Genomic DNA, 17,587 nt, shown 5'->3' on the forward strand with positions numbered 1-17,587 from the left:
GTTAAGGTGTCAGATAAGCATATTTCCTTTATCTATATTCCAAAGCTAGAGTTTCAAGCAATATTTTAAAATTGTACTTTAAAAGGTTATTGTTGCAGCACTCTTTAAGGCCTGACTACAAGCAAAGAGCAACCTCCTTAACACTTTAAATGCTCCTAAATCCATCAAGTTTAATTGCAAAAATTGCAAACCAAGGCTAGGTTCAAAGGCCTTCTTCCACGCTTTACTTTCCTCAGTTATTACAAGAATTCGCAGCTGTCCCATGGTCTGTGTGCACACATATCATGATCACAAACACACACCTTGCCTGTCTGCCCCTGAAACACAGCTCTGTATTTCACACAGCCGTGTTCTGTGTCTCCCTGCAGAGTTATGTCATGCCCAGACCACCGCAGGGCTCCATGAGGATTTATGGAAGATGCTCCGTGTCTTGGCGCCTCTGGTGCTCCTTCTGCTGTGGCTGATGAGGATCTGGGCCAGTCCCCATTCCCTGAGGATTGGTGAGTGCTCACCTGGCTTGGGGCTGGGTTGATTGTTCTTATTTGTTATTAGGAGTTTGCAAGGGTCAAATCTTAGATTACCTTCTTAAAAGAAGAATATTTGACTGTAGTAAGGTTGGCAAAACATCAATATTTTTATACTTATACCTATGTTCAAACAAACAAGAGCAAAACTAGATGTACAATTTACTGTATTTGTTATTAGGAGTTTGCAAGGGTCAAATCTTAAATTACCTTCTTAAAAGAAGAATACTTGACTGTAGTAAGGTTGACAACACATAATTATTTTTATAACTATATGTACACGTATGTTCACACAAACAAGAGCGAAACTAGATGTACAATTTACTGTGAAATACGAATATAAAAAAAATCTGCAAAGGCTTTGGTAGATTTTAGCAGTCAGATGCTGGAAGTTGTGGCAGGATCCCCAAGTTCACAGAAACAACACTGGCTTGTGTCTCTAAAACTTGGTGTATTAGCAGAACTTGACCATTAGAAGAAGACTCTGGTATTTTTTAATACATATTTGCTGTCTTTCCACCAACCCTTGCAATTGTACTTCCTGTGATGAGAAGATCAGAGAGAAAAAGATGCTGAGAACCCTGAGATTTTACAGCTTAAAAAAATAGTGGGGAAATGACTCAACATAAAATGAAAATGCTTTCCCAGTGATGCTCTGGAGGGATTCTTGGAATCCTCCCTGCCTGGTGGGGTGTCCCTGAGTGAAAGGTTCTCCTGCATGGTCAGTGGAGACAGTGAGCTCCTCCCTGCACTTTGGGGATGTTCTGTCTCCAGTTTGTACATGAAATGCAGTTTGTGGTGAGCTGACACACTTGCTGAGCTCCTCCTTGAATTTTGGGAATGTTGTCTCCCTCCTTTTGTAAATGAAATGCAGTTTATGGTGAGTTTACACATTGAGCTTCTCCCTGCATTTGGGAATGTTCTCTATTTCCATTTGTAAATGAAATGCAGTTTATGGTGAGCTGACACGCTTGCTGAAGCTTCTCCCTGCATTTTGGAAATGTTCACACTTTCCTTTTGTAAATGAAATTAATTTGTGATGAGCTGACACTGTTGCTGAGCTCTTCCCTGTATTTTGGGACTGTTCTCTCCTTCCTTTTATCAATGAAATGGAGTTTATGGTGAGTGGGCACGCTGAGCTCCTCCCTGCATTTTGGGAATGTTCTGTCTCTAGTTTGTCAATGAAATCAGTTTATGGGGAGCTGACACACTTGCTGAAGCTCCTCCATGCATTTTTGGGCATGTTGTCTCTTCCTCTTGTCAGTGAAATTAGTTTATGGTGAGTTGACACAGTTGCTGAGCTCCTCCCTGCATTTTAGGAACGTTCTCACTTTCCTTTTGCAAATGCAATCAGTTTACGGTGAGTTGACAATGCTGCAGAAATCCCTCCCTGCATTTTGGGGATGTTGTCTCTTCCTCTTGTCAGTGAAATTAGTTTATGGTGAGCTGACACCCTTGCTGAAGCTCCTCCCTGCATTTTGGGGATGTTGTCTCTTCCTCTTGTCAGTGAAATTAGTTTATGGTGAATTTCCAGGTTTGTCTTGGTTCTCTTGGTGTTGGTGTTGCCCTTCCTGTGTGAATTCAAAGCCACCCCTCAAAGAGCCCCTGAGGAGCTAAAATCACCCCTGCCATGTCCTACCCCTCTCCTAAACCCCACATAAAATGAAATAATTTGTCACAAACACATTTGCCCTCCATCCATGAGCAAGGGGGGACAGAGCCCAGCCTGCCCCCAGCCCAAGGGTGCCACAAGAGCTGTGCAAACCCCAAAATATCCCATTTCAGGGGAGCCCCAGGCCCCTTTGGGCTGTGCTGAGGAGCTCTCAGGGAGGGGCACCATCATTTCCCCTGGCTGCCTGTGCAGGGTAGGGAACAGAAATGCACCCAAAAACCTCCAAATGGAGCTCACCTCGCAGAGCTGACCCTTGGCTCTGCAGTTTGGGGGGAAGCTGCTCTCCCTGGCCGCTCCCCCTGCAGCACCTTTATGAACCATTTGTCTCAGATAAGCAGCCAATCCATCCCTGTCCCCATTTGCAACTTTCACAGGTGACACACTCCAAGTAAAATTACCTCTCCCCTCTGCTGGTGGAGCAGGAGGCAGCTCAGGAAATATGGGGAGGGAGGCTGGGAGCTGGCAGGAGCCTGGGAAGGGTGGCTGGGTGTTTTATATCCCTGGAATCCCTGATTCATGTGAAGCACTCCCTGCACGCTCCCAGCCCTGCTGCCTGCATTTCACCTTGATGGGCACATCCCCCACTCGAGCCAGCAGGCAGGGGTGGGGATGGAACGTGAATTATCAGGATGCTGAAGGTGAAAATCCTTCCTTTTGCTTTGTGTCCCATCTTTTTGGGGAGCACTGTGGGGATTTTGGGAGCGTGGGAAAAAAGGGGAGCTCCTGCAGCAGCACAGAGCTGCAAACCTGGGGTCAGTTTGTTTCCCACCTCCCCAGAGTGAAAGGTGAAAGTTTTTGAGATCCTGAAGGGTTGAATTTTGTGTCCCATCTTTTTTGGGAGTACTGTGGGGTTTTTGGGAGTGTGGAATAAAGGGGGAGCTCCTGCAGCAGCACAGAGCTGCAAACCTGGGGTCAGTTTGTTTCCCACCTCCCCAGAGTGAAAGGTGAAAGTTTTTGAGATCCTGAAGGGTTGAATTTTGTGTCCCATCTTTTTTGGGAGTACTGTGGGGTTTTTGGGAGTGTGGAATAAAGGGGGAGCTCCTGCAGCAGCACAGAGCTGCAAACCTGGGGTCAGTTTGTTTCCCACCTCCCCAGAGTGAAAGGTGAAAGTGTTTGAGATCCTGAAGGGTTGAATTTTGTGTCCTGTCTTTTTTGGGAGCACTGTGGGGATTTTGGAAATGTGGAAAATAAAAGGGGAGCTCTTCCAGCAGCACAGAGCTGCAAACCTGGGGTCAGTTTGTTTCCCACCTCCCCAGAGTGAAAGGTGGAGGTGTTTGAGACCAGGGATTGTGATTTTCAGCTTTTAAGGACTGGAAACTCAAATTATGCTGCAGCTTCCAGGTGGGAATGGCAGCTGCCTTCCAGCTTGCTTTGGTTTGGGGGGTTTGATGAGTGTTGTTCCTTCAAGCCACAGTTTCATTTTTACGGCGCCTCCAACAAAAAAGTTAATAAAAATAAAGTGCAGAATAAAAGGAGGGAGAAAAATATGACCAGCAGCCCTGAAATCATTCCCAAATGCATGCTTTTGGCAAGGCAGGGAGATATGGTATCTAGCAACATAAATCAATGCTCTGCATAGGGAGGGAAAACCAGGCCAGCAAGAATATTTGAATATTCAAAGAAAATGCGAGCAAAGGTTTAAAACAATGCTGAAAACAAAGGTTCAAAACAATCCATCTGAGAAGGGGCTGCTGAAATGCACAGGGGTGTGATCAGCAAGGAGAGGTGAGCTGGGCAGTGCCAGAGTGGGTTCTTCACCAGGAAAATGAGATTATTCCCTGCAGCTCCTGCCTTCCAGGCAGGAGGGAACGCGGTGGTGCTGAGTCAGGGACTCTTGGCTTGGGAACCGAGCCCTGAGCTTCCCTGCTGCTGCTTTTTGGGGGTTTGGGGTGGATCCTGGCCCTGGCAGCCCTCAGTGGAGTGGAGAGGCAGCAGATTGCTTCACCTCTGAGCGAGTTTCTGCTGGCCTGGACAGGACCCACAGCGAGTGTTGCATTGCAGCGAGCTGGAGAAGCATCATCTGTGCGAGGGATGGAGCAGAATGTGGGCTACAGGGTCACCTTCCCCCAGCCTTTGGCTGCTGAATGCTCTGCTTCTCTCCTTGATGAAAAGGGGGAAAAAAAACACCCCATCAGTGCAGACTTGTTCTTTCAGCCTTGCATTGTTTGTTCCCTTCTGGTGCAGCCCTGGAGAAACTCTCCTTGCTCCTGTTTTTTCTGGAGACCTTGGTGGGGAAATCCAGGTTTATTTGAAATGGTGACGTTTTGCTGAGAATGTCTTTTGTCAGTCAGTTCCCTGCTCTGTCTGGGTGAATTATTGTCTCTGTGGGCCTCAAAAGCCGTGTCTGATCAGGGAGGGAAGGAGCAGGCAGGGATGGGAGTGTTCTCAGCAGCTTTAAGAGCTCTGAGAAAGAAGGAATTGCCTCCAGGCAGCCTGGAGCCCTTGGAGGAACCAGTGCAAGGCCTCCCAAAATATCCTGGGAGCTCATGCACGGGTTGTGTTGCATCCAGCCACCCCAAAAAACAAAAATCATCAGCTCCCTCTTGCCCTCCAGGGCAGCATCTCCCTGGTCCTGCTTTCCTGCAGTGTGTGGGAGCAGTTCTGGGTTTGTTTTTTGCCTCTTCACTCATGCTGAAGGAAGTGTCAGGAAATTTGCCTGAGTTATTTACTGGGTTATTTACTCAGCCTCACCGAGCAGAGCGTGGGGGCCCTAAATTGGCATTTTCTGCCTTGATTCATTGGGTGTGATAAAGAAGCTCGTTTAAAATTCACACCCCGGCCAAAATTGTGGTTTATCCATGGAGCTGCCCTCAGCAGGAGCAGGATCAGGAGCCCTGACAGAGGATCTGCTGACAAACTCCTTGCCAGGCCTCCTGAGCCTTTCAGGATTGTCTCTGCCTGTCAAAATCCCTTCCCTGTCTCTGTCTCCCAGCTCTGCAAACTTCCCACAACAACTCCAGCATTTAAGGGCATTTTTTGGGGTGGATCTTGATGTTTTCCTGCCCCATACCCAAGGACTGTGCTGGGGCTCAGCTGTCATTGCTGTCCCTGTGCTTTGTGGTTCCATCCACCAGAGAGGCAATTTGTGCTCCAGCTCCTCATGAACCCCAACCTGATGCTGGGAGTGGCACTCTGGGCAGTTTGTCCTTCTTTCTGGGCATGATTCCAAAATTCTGGAGTGCCTGAAGGGCTGTGAATCTCCTGTGTCTGCTCTGGTGGTGGAACTAGAATCACAGGATCGTGGAGTGGTTTAGGTTGGTTTAAAGACCCAGTTCCACCCCACTCCCACTATCCCAGGCTGTTCCAAGACCCAGCCTGGCCTTGGGCACTTCCAGGGATCCGGGGGCACCCTGTGCCCACCCTCCCAGGGAAGGATTTCTTCCCAATATCCAACCTAAACCGACTCTTTCTGAGTTTTAAGCCGTCCCCCCTCATCCTGTCACACCAAGCCCTTGTAAAAAGTCCCTCTCCATCTTTCCTGCAGCTCCTTCAGGCACTGGAGGACCACAACGAGGTCACCCCAAAGCCTTTTCTTCTCCAACAATCCCAAATCTCTCAGCTTTTCCCATCCAGAAAATGTTCTTGGAGCTGTGGGAGACCCCTGCACTTGGCTGTGTGTGCTGAAGGGGGTGGGAAGAGGCAGAGTGGGGCTTTTTCTGCATCTCTGTGATGGTGTGGTGCCCCTGTATCCCCAGCCCACCCCTCTGTCAGGGCTGTGGGTAGCGGAGCATCCTTTGCACAGCCCCAAATCCCTGTGCAATCGCCCTCCTGAGGTGTTTGTGAGACACTAAACCCCTTTGGCAGTGAGTAAAGGCCCCAGAGCTGCCCTGCTGGTGCAGTTTGTCCAAAGATGTGTCTGAGCTGGAGGGCTGAAACAAGGGAGAAAGGAGCATTAAAGGCTCGTGAGGTAAAAATGAGCAATAACAGCAGTGGAATTGGGGATGGTTCAGTTCAGCTCCCTCAGGACACACAGAATTCTCCTGCAGGGACTGCAGGGAAGATCCCACAGGGCAGAATTAGCATTTTAAAGGGTGCTGGTGGCTCTGATGATGAAGGTGCAGGCAGTCCCTGGGTGCTGGGGAAGGAGGACGCTGATGTCAGCAGGTACCAGATTGTTCCTCCCAGGTGTCAGGAGGAGGTGGTGGGGGGAGAAGCCCAGCTGTGCTTTTTTTGTGTCTTGGTGGCAGATTTTGTGCCATCCCCAGCTCCCCACCTCCTGTTTGCAGCTGGCTCACACAGCTTGAAACTCCCCTTTTCCTTCCTGCTGGAAACATTTAACACACACAAAGCACAAACTCCTTTCCTGGCATTGCTCTGCCTGAGCCAAGCCCTTTGTGGATGCTCCTGATGGATCTGGGATGAAGTGGCCGTGGATTTGCTGCTCCCCAGCAGAGGAATGGCCTTACCCTGGCTTTGAAGCCAGCCAGGCTGATGGGATCAGCTCAGAGCACAGGAGCAATCTGCAGGGCTCACAGGGTGGTGCTGTTGCTGGAAAACCTCCCCACTTGTCATCAGGATTAGTGTTTAATCCCAGCCTGGCTCGGGGAGTGGGGTGGGAGGAGGGTGTAGTTATTGGGATACAGTATTAATATTTCCTCCAATATTAAAAAGAGCCAGTTAAGTTCATTACAGCGAAGTAGGTTTGTAGTTATTTATCATTTGCTGCTGGGGACTGGTGAGAGGTAGAGAAAAATACGATATTCATCTGCTATCTGGTCTTTTAATTTTGTTCTGATTATTCTTCTTGGAGAGCGATGTCTTATTTATGGGTTTTGAGTTATGTGCATAAATATTTCTTTTTAAAATCACCTGTACAGATGCCAGGCCCTTCAGCAAAGCCTCATTGAGACTTACAGTGAATCACAAATGGTTTGGGTTGGGAGGATCTTAAAGATTACCCAGTTCCAACCCCCTTACATGGACAGGGACAACTTCCACTGGGTCTGGTTGCTCCAAGCCCTGTCCAGCCTGGCCTTGGACACTTCCAGCATCCAGGGGCAGCCACAGCTGCTCTGGGCACATTTTATCCTTGGATTCTTTGCAGTCCTGCCCAGGTATTCTGTGCTCCAGCAGTGGGAGGAGTGGCTGCCACTGCCCCCTCTCCTTCACCCTCCCTGAGCCATCTCCTTAAGGCCACTCATCCACGGAGGCTGCTCAAGGATAAAATGAAATGGTTTTTTCAGGAAAAGGCAACTGAAACTGTTCAAAAAGGGGCTGGTGACTGGTGCAGTCATTTATCCACCCTGCTTTTCTCTGGAATGATCTGGTGAAAGGTGTTTGCTGCAGGACGCCAGGGCAGGGTGCTGAGGCTCAGCCGCGGTGGGCGCCGGGCGGTCTCCAGGAGGTTTGCACGCTATTCCCACCAAACCTGTGGATGCAGCTTTTCCTGGGGCTGTGCTCAGCACCCTGGCAGCCTGCAGAGGCAGGAGGAGGCTCATTAGCACCAGGGAAGTGTGAGGGAAAACTGCGGGAGGAGCGCGAGCGCTTCCGAGCGGGAACCGCGACCGGCGGCGAGCGGGTTCTGGAGGGGTGTGAAACCCCGAGGGATGCACCAGCCCCGAGGGATGCACCAACCCTGCAGCCCTGGTCTGGTTTTTGGCAGTGAGAGAAGCCTTTCTGGCAGATTGACACGGTTGGGTATCGAGGAGGGAGGGATCAGTGGCTTCCTCCACCGCGGAGGTTTGTACGCAAATTTTACGCAGTCAGGGTTGGATGGGTTTGGCTTGAAAATCAGCTGAGCTCCATCCTGTGGGGAAACTCCATGGGTAAAGAGGGATTTGGTAGAGTAAGGAAACTCCATGAGAAAAGAGGGATTTGGTGAAGAGTAGGGAAATTTCATGGGAGAAAAGAGGGATTTGGTGCAGAGCAGGGTAACTCCATGAAAAAAGAGGGATTTGGTGTAGACAGAAACTCCATGGGAAAAAAAGAGAGATTTGGTGCAGACTAGGGGTAACTCCATGGGGAAAAAAAAGAGAGATCTGTTGCAGAGTAGGGGGAAAAAAAGAGGGATTTGGTGCAGAGTAGCGGTAACTCCATGGGAAAAAAAGAGAGATTTGGTGCAGAGTAGGGATGACTCAATGGGGAAAAAAAGAGGGATTTGGTGCAGAGTAGGGATAACTCAATGGGGAAAAAAAGAGAGATTTGGTGCAGAGTAGGGATAACTCAATGGGGAAAAAAAGAGGGATTTGGTGCAGAGTAGGGATAACTCAATGGGGAAAAAAAGAGAGATTTGGTGCAGAGTAGGGATAACTCAATGGGGAAAAAAAGAGGGATTTGGTGCTGAGCAGAGTGAGCTGCCCTGCCAGGAGAAGGTGTCCAGGCACCAGGCAGATGATGCCCAGCAAAGCTGTGCCCTTTGCCTGGTGTGGGAGGGCTCTGCCTCTCTCCAGGCTGCAGCTTTGCCACATAAAACATAATGAGCTCCTCGTCTCCAGCGGAGGAATCCGGCGCTATAATAATATGAATAATAAATAATAAGCAGATTTATATTTTAGATCAGTGCCACAGGGCACGGAGTGAGGAGGCACGGGGAGAGAGTCAGCCAGACAGATCATCTCTTTCCATCTTTTGCACCTCTGTGGCAGAGTTATTTTTTCTGATCTGTTCCTATTCATTAATGTCCGAGAGGCAGGTTATATTACCCACCCCAGGAGGCCTTTAAGCTTTGTTTTGATTCATTATATATCCACATACATATTATATAGATATAGATCTCTCTGTGCAGAGCAGCTGGATGGGGAAAGCTGCTGGTAGTTATGGAAAAGAGCCACGTTACTTAAGCAGCAAATCAACGTTCTATTTCTTCACTCTCTTGTTTATTGAAAGCCATTTAGCCACCAGCACGGGGGAAGCTCTGGTGCCCCTGGGCACAGCAGCAGCTGCTGCCCTGGCCCGCGTGGCTTTGTGGTTTTGGAAGGTGACCGGGTTGGAAGCAGGTGCTAATTCAGTGGGAAAAGGGAAATTTGAGGAGAGGAGCCAGGGGTTGGTCAGTGGAAAGGTGACTCTTACCTCTTCCAGGCACAATCCTGAGCTGTGGCAGGGTGACAGAGGACAGGCATGGATGGGTGCATGTGCAGAATTTTGTATCAAAGGTCTGGTTTTTTACATTTGTTCCTGAATATTAAACATTCTCCTGGAGCCAAGGATCAAGATCTGAGAGTCATGTAACTTGTTTTATATCTAAATACTGTTCCTGCCCCTGGGCAGCACTTTGTGTATTTAGCTGCTGAGCCACTTTTAATACAGATCTTTTTGCTTCACACAGAGGAAGCTACTGATAGCAAGATCTACTCTGCAATTTCTTTCATTATTTTTTCATATATATATATGAATAAAAAAGTCAATTACATGAATGAAAGATCCTTGGTTGCCTGCCTAAACAGCTGCCAAAATGAATTCCAACTCGGAGCCAAATTCAGCAAAGCTGGAATTTCTGCAGAGAGCTCCAGTGTGGCGTGAGATGGGATTGTGCAGGAGGCTGCTCTACAGATTCCTGCTGCCCAGCCCCTCGCCCCTGGCTATCTGTGTGGGCAGCCAGCAAGGATGGATTTCACTTCTCTGCAGGGCTGGATTAAATCTCCTCCTCAGAGCCCTGCTGGGCTGAGAGCCACCACCCTGCCAGGCAGCTGCCTTGGCACCCGGAGCCCCTGGAGCTGGGAGCCAGCCTCGGTGGTGCCTGGGGCTCCAAATCCCTTCCTCCCCACAGACCAATTGATTTCCCTGTAAGGAATCAGCTGAAGGGAGCAGGAGGATGTGGGGGATGTGGGCAGGAGCTGAGTGGAGTTAGGAATCCTGGATAAGCACGGAGGGGAGGCAAATCCTCCACAGAGGCAGGAGCAGCTCTGGGAATGACTCCCGAGGATGGGGCACCTCTGGAGGCCTGGCTGAAGAGCATGTTCCTTGTTTTTAGGGAAATGCAGGTCTGTAGTGACCACAATGTGATCTGAAGGTCCTTTTCTGGCAGTGAGGGGAGGAGAGCCTTGCAGATTTCAGGTAGATGCCCAATTTCCTCAAGCTGAGTTGAGATAAAGCCGAATTCGTCACCTGGGAGCTGTTGGAACCTTTCTGGGAAGGGCAGGGAGAGGATGGCAGATGGGAGAAGGAAGACAAAGAGCCAGTCCAGCTCCAGCCTGTCGGAGCAGAGCTGAGATCCCACCCTGGGAGTGCGAGGAGGGCTCTTTGTGCTCGGGGTTTATTCCTCTGCTCTGTTTCTCTTGGCACATCTTCTCGTCCTTGCTCTGTGCACGGGTGGGTTGCAAGCTCAGGAGCTCTCCAGGCTGCCACGTGCCCAGAGCTGAGCTCAGTGAGGTGTTTAAGCCGAGCTTTAGGCACTGCAGGGCTGCTGGGCAACCTTCCCAAAGAGGAGCTTTGACCTAGCAGGGCACTTCTCTCGAGTGCCCCTCTGCAGCTAATTGCTGCTGGCTCGGTGTCAGACAAACACGGCCCCTGAGAGGCTGAAATCCCAAATTGCCCTGGCTCGGATTCAGCAGCTCCCACTCTCCCTCTCCAGGTGCTAGGGACGCACAGCACTTGGAAAAGTCCCAATCCCAGAAGTGGAGAATGAGCTGCTGACAAAGCAGGGGCAGTGGTGGGTCCTGCCCTTCCCTTGCCTCAGCTTTGTGCTCCTCTTCCTCCTCTTCTCCCTCGCAGAGACCTCACTGTGATCAGATCAAAGCTGAAAAAAATTAAAACAGTGAGGGAAAAGAGGAGGATGGAAAAGAAAACCACTGGAGAAAAAGGAAAGGATGGAAAAGAAAACCACTGGGGAAAAAGGGGAGGATGGAAAAGAAATCCACTGGGAGAAAAGGGAAGGATGGAAAAGAAAACCACTGGGGAAAAAGGGGAGGATGGAAAAGAAAACCACTGAGGGAAAAGGGGAGGATGGAAAAGAAATCAATTGGGGGAAAAGGGAAGGATGGAAAAGAAATCCACTGGGGGAGAAGGGAAGGATGGAAAAGAAAACGACTGGGGGAAAAGGGAAGGATGGAAAAGAAAACCACTGGGGGAAAAGGGAAGGATGGAAGAGAAATCCACTGGGGAAAAAGGGAAGGATGGAAAAGAGGGATGGCTCCTTTTCCTTTCCATCACTGATGAATTCTTCTTGCACCTCCAGCCACTGGAGGGGCTTGGGGAGACTAAATGGAACTTTATGTGGAAGTGATGGCTGAATGTCAATGCTGCTGTTGAAGCCAATTTGGGAGCTGCAAAGTGCTAAAAGAATTAAGATTGTTAAATGGAAATAAGTCTACTTGGTTGAGATAAAATAGGGTTTAAATGAGTGAAATTATCAGTGGATTACCCTTGTTAGAGCACTGCCTTATTTAATAAACTGGGTTTTAATCTGCTGTGAGCATTCCTGAAGGGAAGCTCAGCCTGTGGAGGTGCAGGGATGTGGTGGAGGGGAACCACAGCTGTGCCATCATCCCCTAGAACGGAGCCACAGGAGCAAGAATTTGCCCAGGAGTGCTTTGTACTCTCACAAGGAGCTCATTCACTGCTCTACAAGGGTTGACTTTGAGTTTCTCTGGCTGCAGAATTGGGGTGGCATCACCAAGAGTGGGATCACCTTGGTACCTCTGTGTCCCTCATGTGCCTGTGGGGCATTTTCAGAGCAGAGCCATCAGTGCTGCATCATTTGGGGTGAATGGGCACACTCAGAGCCCCCTGGAGATGCAGGGGGAGCAGCCTCTTGCTGCATTTGCTGGAAAATGCTGGAAACCTGGAGTGCTGCAATTTTAGCCAAAGAGAGAGCGTGGTAATTATTAATGAGTGCTGATTACCTGCTGCTGCAGGAGCAGGGCTGTCACAGAAGAGCAGCCAGGTGCTCTGGGCCAGCTTCACCTGGCTGAGTGCAGGTGTCACCTGTCACCTCCCATGTGCTCCTGACCCATCTCTCTGTACTGGCAGCTCCAGATGCTTCCAGAATCGCCTGTGGAGGGAAGGACCTGGTTTCTCTCAGTACTTTTGGGGCTCTGCTCTTGGCTGCTGTCACCTCTGAGCCTGGAGGTGACAGTCCCTGGCCTAGGGGGGAGCATCTGGAACAAGGGACAAAAGCACAAGGAGGGATGAGGCTTGATTTTCTTCTTGGTTGCGCAACCCTGAGGTTTCAGAGCGTCTCGTGTTCTTTATTTGGAGGATTTGTGAATTTTTCTTGTTTTTTACAGTCAGTTTGAGAGAGAAATCAAGCCATGAGTGGGTTGGGAGGCCCAGGTGGGATGCAGGAATCCAGGATCAAATTCCAGCCTTGGGGTAGGCAGGTTGTGGGTAACCTACCTGGATTATGCTCTTGTCTGTTCAAAGGAGTCTGTCCTCCTTAAATATTCCATTTTTTGGTAGCCTTGTTGTTGCCAGAAGGGCTGATAAAGCTGGCTACAGGCAGAGCTGAGCCCATCCTGGGTTTTATCTCCTCCCCTGGGCTTGTCCAGCAGCCTGCTCTCTATAAATGAACCATGAAAAGTTCTCTCAGGCAGCTGAGGTTGTGTTTGGGGGGAGCTCAGAGCCAGGAAGGGGCTCTGTGTCCCCACTCCCCCTGCAGACCCTCAGCAGCTGGGCTGTGCTCTGCAGTGATTCCTGCTGTGCAGGTGGAACCCCTGAGCATTCCAGGGCTCATCCCATGAGAGATCAAACCTGGTCCTGATCCCTGCCAAGCCTGGTGTGACGTCCTTGCCAAGCCCAGGGGCTGGGAGTTTGTGCTGTGGGGTCCCCCTGGGTCTGGCTGAGGATCCCCTGGCTCACTGCAGGTTCAGCCTCTCCTTTGCAGCGCCTGGCAGGATTTTGGGATGAGTTTTGTGAGTTTGTGCTCGCTGTGGCGTGCAGCATTTGACATCACCTTGTTCCGGGTCTGATGCTCAGTAATTCCACCAGGGCAGGACTGTCCTGATCCCATCCCCTCCTTCCCCTGCAGAGAGGTTTCCTGTCCTGCTCAGCTGCCCCCACTCGTCCATATTCCCATTTTCCAGCAGCAAATCCCTTCTGCTCTTTGGCTTTGGCACTTTTTTTCCCTCATCCCTCACACATAAGAGAACTTGGCAATTTTGGACTTTTAGTATTTATTATATTTATTATCCTTTCAGTAGATAAATTATCCACCAGAATATCACACAGAGTTGTTTGGCATTCCTGGTTCACTGGGGGCCTTGCCCCAGTGGCAAGGAGAACTTTCCCATCCCAGCCATGCTCAGAAATCCCCTGATCTCAACTATCACAGGAGATAAAGCAGAAAACAGTGGAGTGGGCAAAGAAATACCTTGTGCAAAATCACAAACCCCAGATGCCTCCTGAGCCCCAGCTGGGTTTTTTAGGGCCAGGTGAGGCTGCAGTGGCTTTGCCCAAATCTCCCAGTCCCCAGTCTTTGCAGGTCCTGTGCTTGGCACAGCTGAGGAGCTCCAGCATGGCAGGAGATGGTTCTGAGGTGCCCAACTCAGATTTTGGAGCAGAAATCTCATTTTCCTCGGCTGTGGTTGGAACCCTGCTCTCCCCTCCTGCTTTTAAATCCCATGGAGCATCTCATTAGGAGCAAATGATGCCTCAGGCAAGTGGAGCTGTAGCAAAGTAATCTTTATTAAGCACCCTCAGTGGTCAGGGCTGCCTGATGAGCTCTGGAGTTTTATTTGCAGGCAGTTTGGGTTGTTGTTGGGCAGGAAAAGGCTCTGAGCTCCCTCCAGCCCCTGTTTTCTATCTCTGCCCTCAGTCCCTCCAGCCCTGCTGGCAAAGCTGGGAGAGGCTGGGTGGGAAAAGTCAGGGACATGAGGAGGGGTTTGGGGAGCCTGCAGCTCATCCTGAGCTGGGCACAGACACAGATCCCCCTGGGCAAAAAAAACAACAACAAAAAGCATAAAGGACCCACAGAGTGATGTGGCTTTTTGCTGGTGATGGATTGAAAAGCTCTGGAAAATAAAGGGGTGTGAGTGAAGGTGTTCAGCCCTCAGGTGACCCTGAGCTGCTGCTGCACAGGGTGGGATCACTCCAGACTGAGCTGAAAATCTGGAATCTCTGCTGCCTTTGCTCCTCCTCTTCCTCACAGAATTCCCAGAGCAGCTCTGGCTGCCCCTGGATCCCTGGAAGTGTCCCAGGCCAGGCTGGAGCACCCTGGGGTGGTGAAAGGTGCCCCTGCCCATGGCAGGGAGATGATTTTAAGCTCATTTCCAGCCCAACCCATCCTGGGATTTTATCATTTCCTGCTTGCTGCCCTTTTGAATGACAAACTGTGGCTGTTTGTTGTCCTGGGGCTGTCAGATTTCATTGTGAGGAAATGAGAAGCATTTTCAGGCATTAGCTGGCAGCACAGAGAGTTTTAGAGTAGCAGTTCATGCCACTGAACATGCTTTTGGAAGATGTGTCCTCATGCTTGGAGAATCAATTAACCTCGAAACCATTTGGTGGCTTGGTTTGAAGAACACTGGCTCACAGAATTTCCTCTCCTGCTGCTAAAATCAGCCACATTCAGCGTGAAGCATGGATGGTTTCTAGCACTGAAAGGTGAAGTGAGAACAAAAAAAAAAAAAAAAGGAGAATAAAATAACAGCATAATGCCAGAAAAAATGCAAAAAAAAAAAGAAAAAAAAAAGAGAGCATCTGTGGGACTAAAACCTTTCTGAAAACTGGTCATTTGCTGAATATATATTTTTTTAAAATGTCCTGGCTCTGTTCTCTGCTCTTCCCCACCCTCCCCATCTGGAAGGCATCCAGCATCATCCATGCTTGAAAAGGCAGCACTGGCTGTGAGTTCTGCCCGAGCCAGCACCTGCAGGGAGCTGCAACAGGTCCTGGCTGCCTGCTTGGTGTTCTTGGAGCTTTTTTTGGGGGGGAAAAGCAGAGTGTGATCCATACACAGCAGTGGGGAAGGGCATCCTCACCTGCTCTGCTTGCAGGGTCAGGAGTGAATCTCCTTTGCTTCTGGAATATCATCCCTTCCCTGCTGCTTTTATGGATTTCTCTGCCAGAGCTGAATTAAAGCAGCTTTGGGGAAAAAGTGCTGCAACCTCCTTGACCTAAAGTTCTCAGCCCAGCAGCTCCATCCCTGCCTGTTCCACAGTGGGCTCCAGGAGGGTGGATTTTGCTTTCACTTACAAAAAAGGGAAAAATACAGTGGCATTGAATGCAGGCATTGCTGCTTGCATCCCTCTCACCTCTTTGTCCCTTCTGATTCTGGCAGCAGAGCTCAGCCCTGGGCTTTGAGGTGCTCTGGATTTAACATTTCCAGGAGAAGCCCCAAATCCTGCCTTCCCCTTCTCAGGAAACCATTCCCTGGGTACTAAATCAGAACAGATTCAGTTAAAAAGCTGAGAATCCAGAAATGCCAAATATTAACATTGGGTTTAGGTGTTTTTCCAGGCAGATTATCAACACCTGAGCAGGTGGATTTCTCGTTGCACTGAGAGCTGTGCTTGTTCTGCAGGGTTCTGGCTGGTTTTTTTCTGCTTTTTGTAATCCTGGGCACGCCACACTCATGCTTTGGATTTCAGTCTCAGCTTGCTAATCTGCTTTCTGACCTATTGAAGAAAATAGCTGGTAATTATTTGTTTACTTTGTGCAATTCAACTGTGCAAGAGCTTCCTTCGAAGAGCCAGGCTGGGTGATTAGGAGGGGAGGTTTATTTTATTTTGGTTTAGTTTATTTTCCCTGGCACGTTGTCCTTTCCTTTGGAAGGGCTGAATTTCTTGGAGGGGGGTGGTTTGCCTTTTTTAGGAGGATTGAACTCCGTGGCTGCTTTAAAGAGTGAAAAATGAAGCAGAGAGGGGTTGTGGAGGGGGTGAAAAGTGAATTTTTGTGTGCTGTGGTGTCAGGGTTTGGGAGATGAGGCTGTGAGCACGGCAGTGTCACCCTGATGGATTTGGAGGGACCCTAAGGCACAGCCTGGACTGATTTTCCCCCACATTATTCCTCCAATTCACCCTGACCCCACGCTGCACTGCAGCTCTGTGAAAGCAGGAGGGTGCTGAGCATCTTGCAGACAACAAAACCTCTCTTCTGGGCTGGGATTATTCCACTAATCTCGTGATTATGGTGATAATCCCCTTTGCAGTGACACCCCTCTCCAAGGAGCTTTTCCCTCGGGCCCTTCCAAGCCCCAAATCCCATTTTCTCCTAATGCTGAAGTGCTCTATATTAAATTAAGGCACTCTCAGGGATCAGAGGTGTAAAAGTCCTGTGGCATTTAAAGCTTCGGGGTCTTTTTGCCTGACTGGGGCTCGTGGTGGGGATAGGAGAGGGGCTCTGCTGTTGGGGTTTTTACATTTCCCCCCTTGTTTCTGGAGCAGAACAGCCTGGCCAGTGATTCCCTGAGGGCTAGATAATTCCAGGTAGGATTTTCCTGCTGGGAAAGCAGCTCCTTTCCCTCTCCCTCCGCCAGGTGCTCGGCGGCAAATAAATATTTTGCTCACAACTCATTGGAGGTGGCATCTAACCAGATGTGCTCTCACTTGGTGCAGCAGGAGATTTATTTGGTTGTCCATTTATAGCTTATTATTTCCTGCTGTCTCCCCCCTCCCCAGCCTAATAGCAGTTTGCTATCCACCAGGGTATACATTTTCTTCTGATTAAGTGCCGCTTAGCCGTTGGCTGCTTGCTCATTTTACTTTTATAGACACATTTACAGAGGCACAAGAGCCCAGGAGCAAGGGTAAGGAGAATGGAGACTCACAACAGCTTGATTAGATTGGATTTTAATAAAGTTTCCAGCTAAGCTGCAGCACAACTATTCCTCACTGTGCTGATGATCTCCAGAGGTTCTTTCAACCCTGATTGTTCCGTGGTGCTGGGCAAGGGTGGGACAGCTCCTCACCTGTGCAGGGGGAGAGAATTCCTGTGGAATCCTTGGCCAGCAGGGATCTCTGAGCTCTGAACACCTCCCAGCTCATCTCTCAGGGGCGAGGAGAGATGATTATTATTTTTTTTTTCTCATCTTTCCACGGCTGCTAATTAGTCGCAGATGATGAGATAATTTATAAAAATTAGGAGCGATTTTCCCTCATTGTGCTAATATAGCTTGGCAATAAAACTGCTCTTTTAAGGGGGTGACTTTTTCCTAATGCAGGGATCAAGGCTAAAAATACATCCCCGTGGATGTCAGCAGAGAGGGGGAGCGTGCTCCATCACTGTGCGCAAGGAGATCTTCCAGAAGTTCATCAGAACCACGAGAATGAGCTCAAATAGAAATGCAAATCCCAGCCTGGCTGTTTGGGAGGGAGCTGTGTGCTGGTGTCACCTTGGTGGCAGCATGAGGGAACGAGGCAGCAGCTGTGGTGGAGCAGGCAGGGTGTGTGAGCTGGGGGCTCTGGCAGGGAGCAGCACAGGGAAGGTCCCTGCTCTCCCCTTCCCCAGCAGTGACAGGGCTCAGTGCCAGCTCCCCACGTCACCAGGCAGGCTTTGGGATTTTTGCTGCTCACAGTGA

At 49.7% G+C, this 17,587-nt stretch overlaps 1 protein-coding gene across 1 annotated transcript in view; it reads left to right on the forward strand.

Moving 5' to 3' along the window:
* Positions 1-403: 403 nt before the first annotated feature.
* Positions 404-17,587, forward strand: part of GRIK4 (glutamate ionotropic receptor kainate type subunit 4) — a gene marked incomplete at its 3' end in the record, with an annotated part of 128,136 nt that continues 110,952 nt past the window's right edge. Inside the window, exon 1 of the mRNA XM_084221488.1 lies at positions 404-500. Coding sequence (XP_084077614.1) covers positions 419-500 — 82 coding nt within the window. The 5' untranslated portion in view covers positions 404-418. The remainder of the gene's footprint in view (positions 501-17,587) is intronic.

This window comes from Fringilla coelebs (genome assembly GCF_963513975.1).
Source record: "Fringilla coelebs genome assembly, chromosome: 25".
Taxonomy (NCBI): domain Eukaryota; kingdom Metazoa; phylum Chordata; class Aves; order Passeriformes; family Fringillidae; genus Fringilla; species Fringilla coelebs.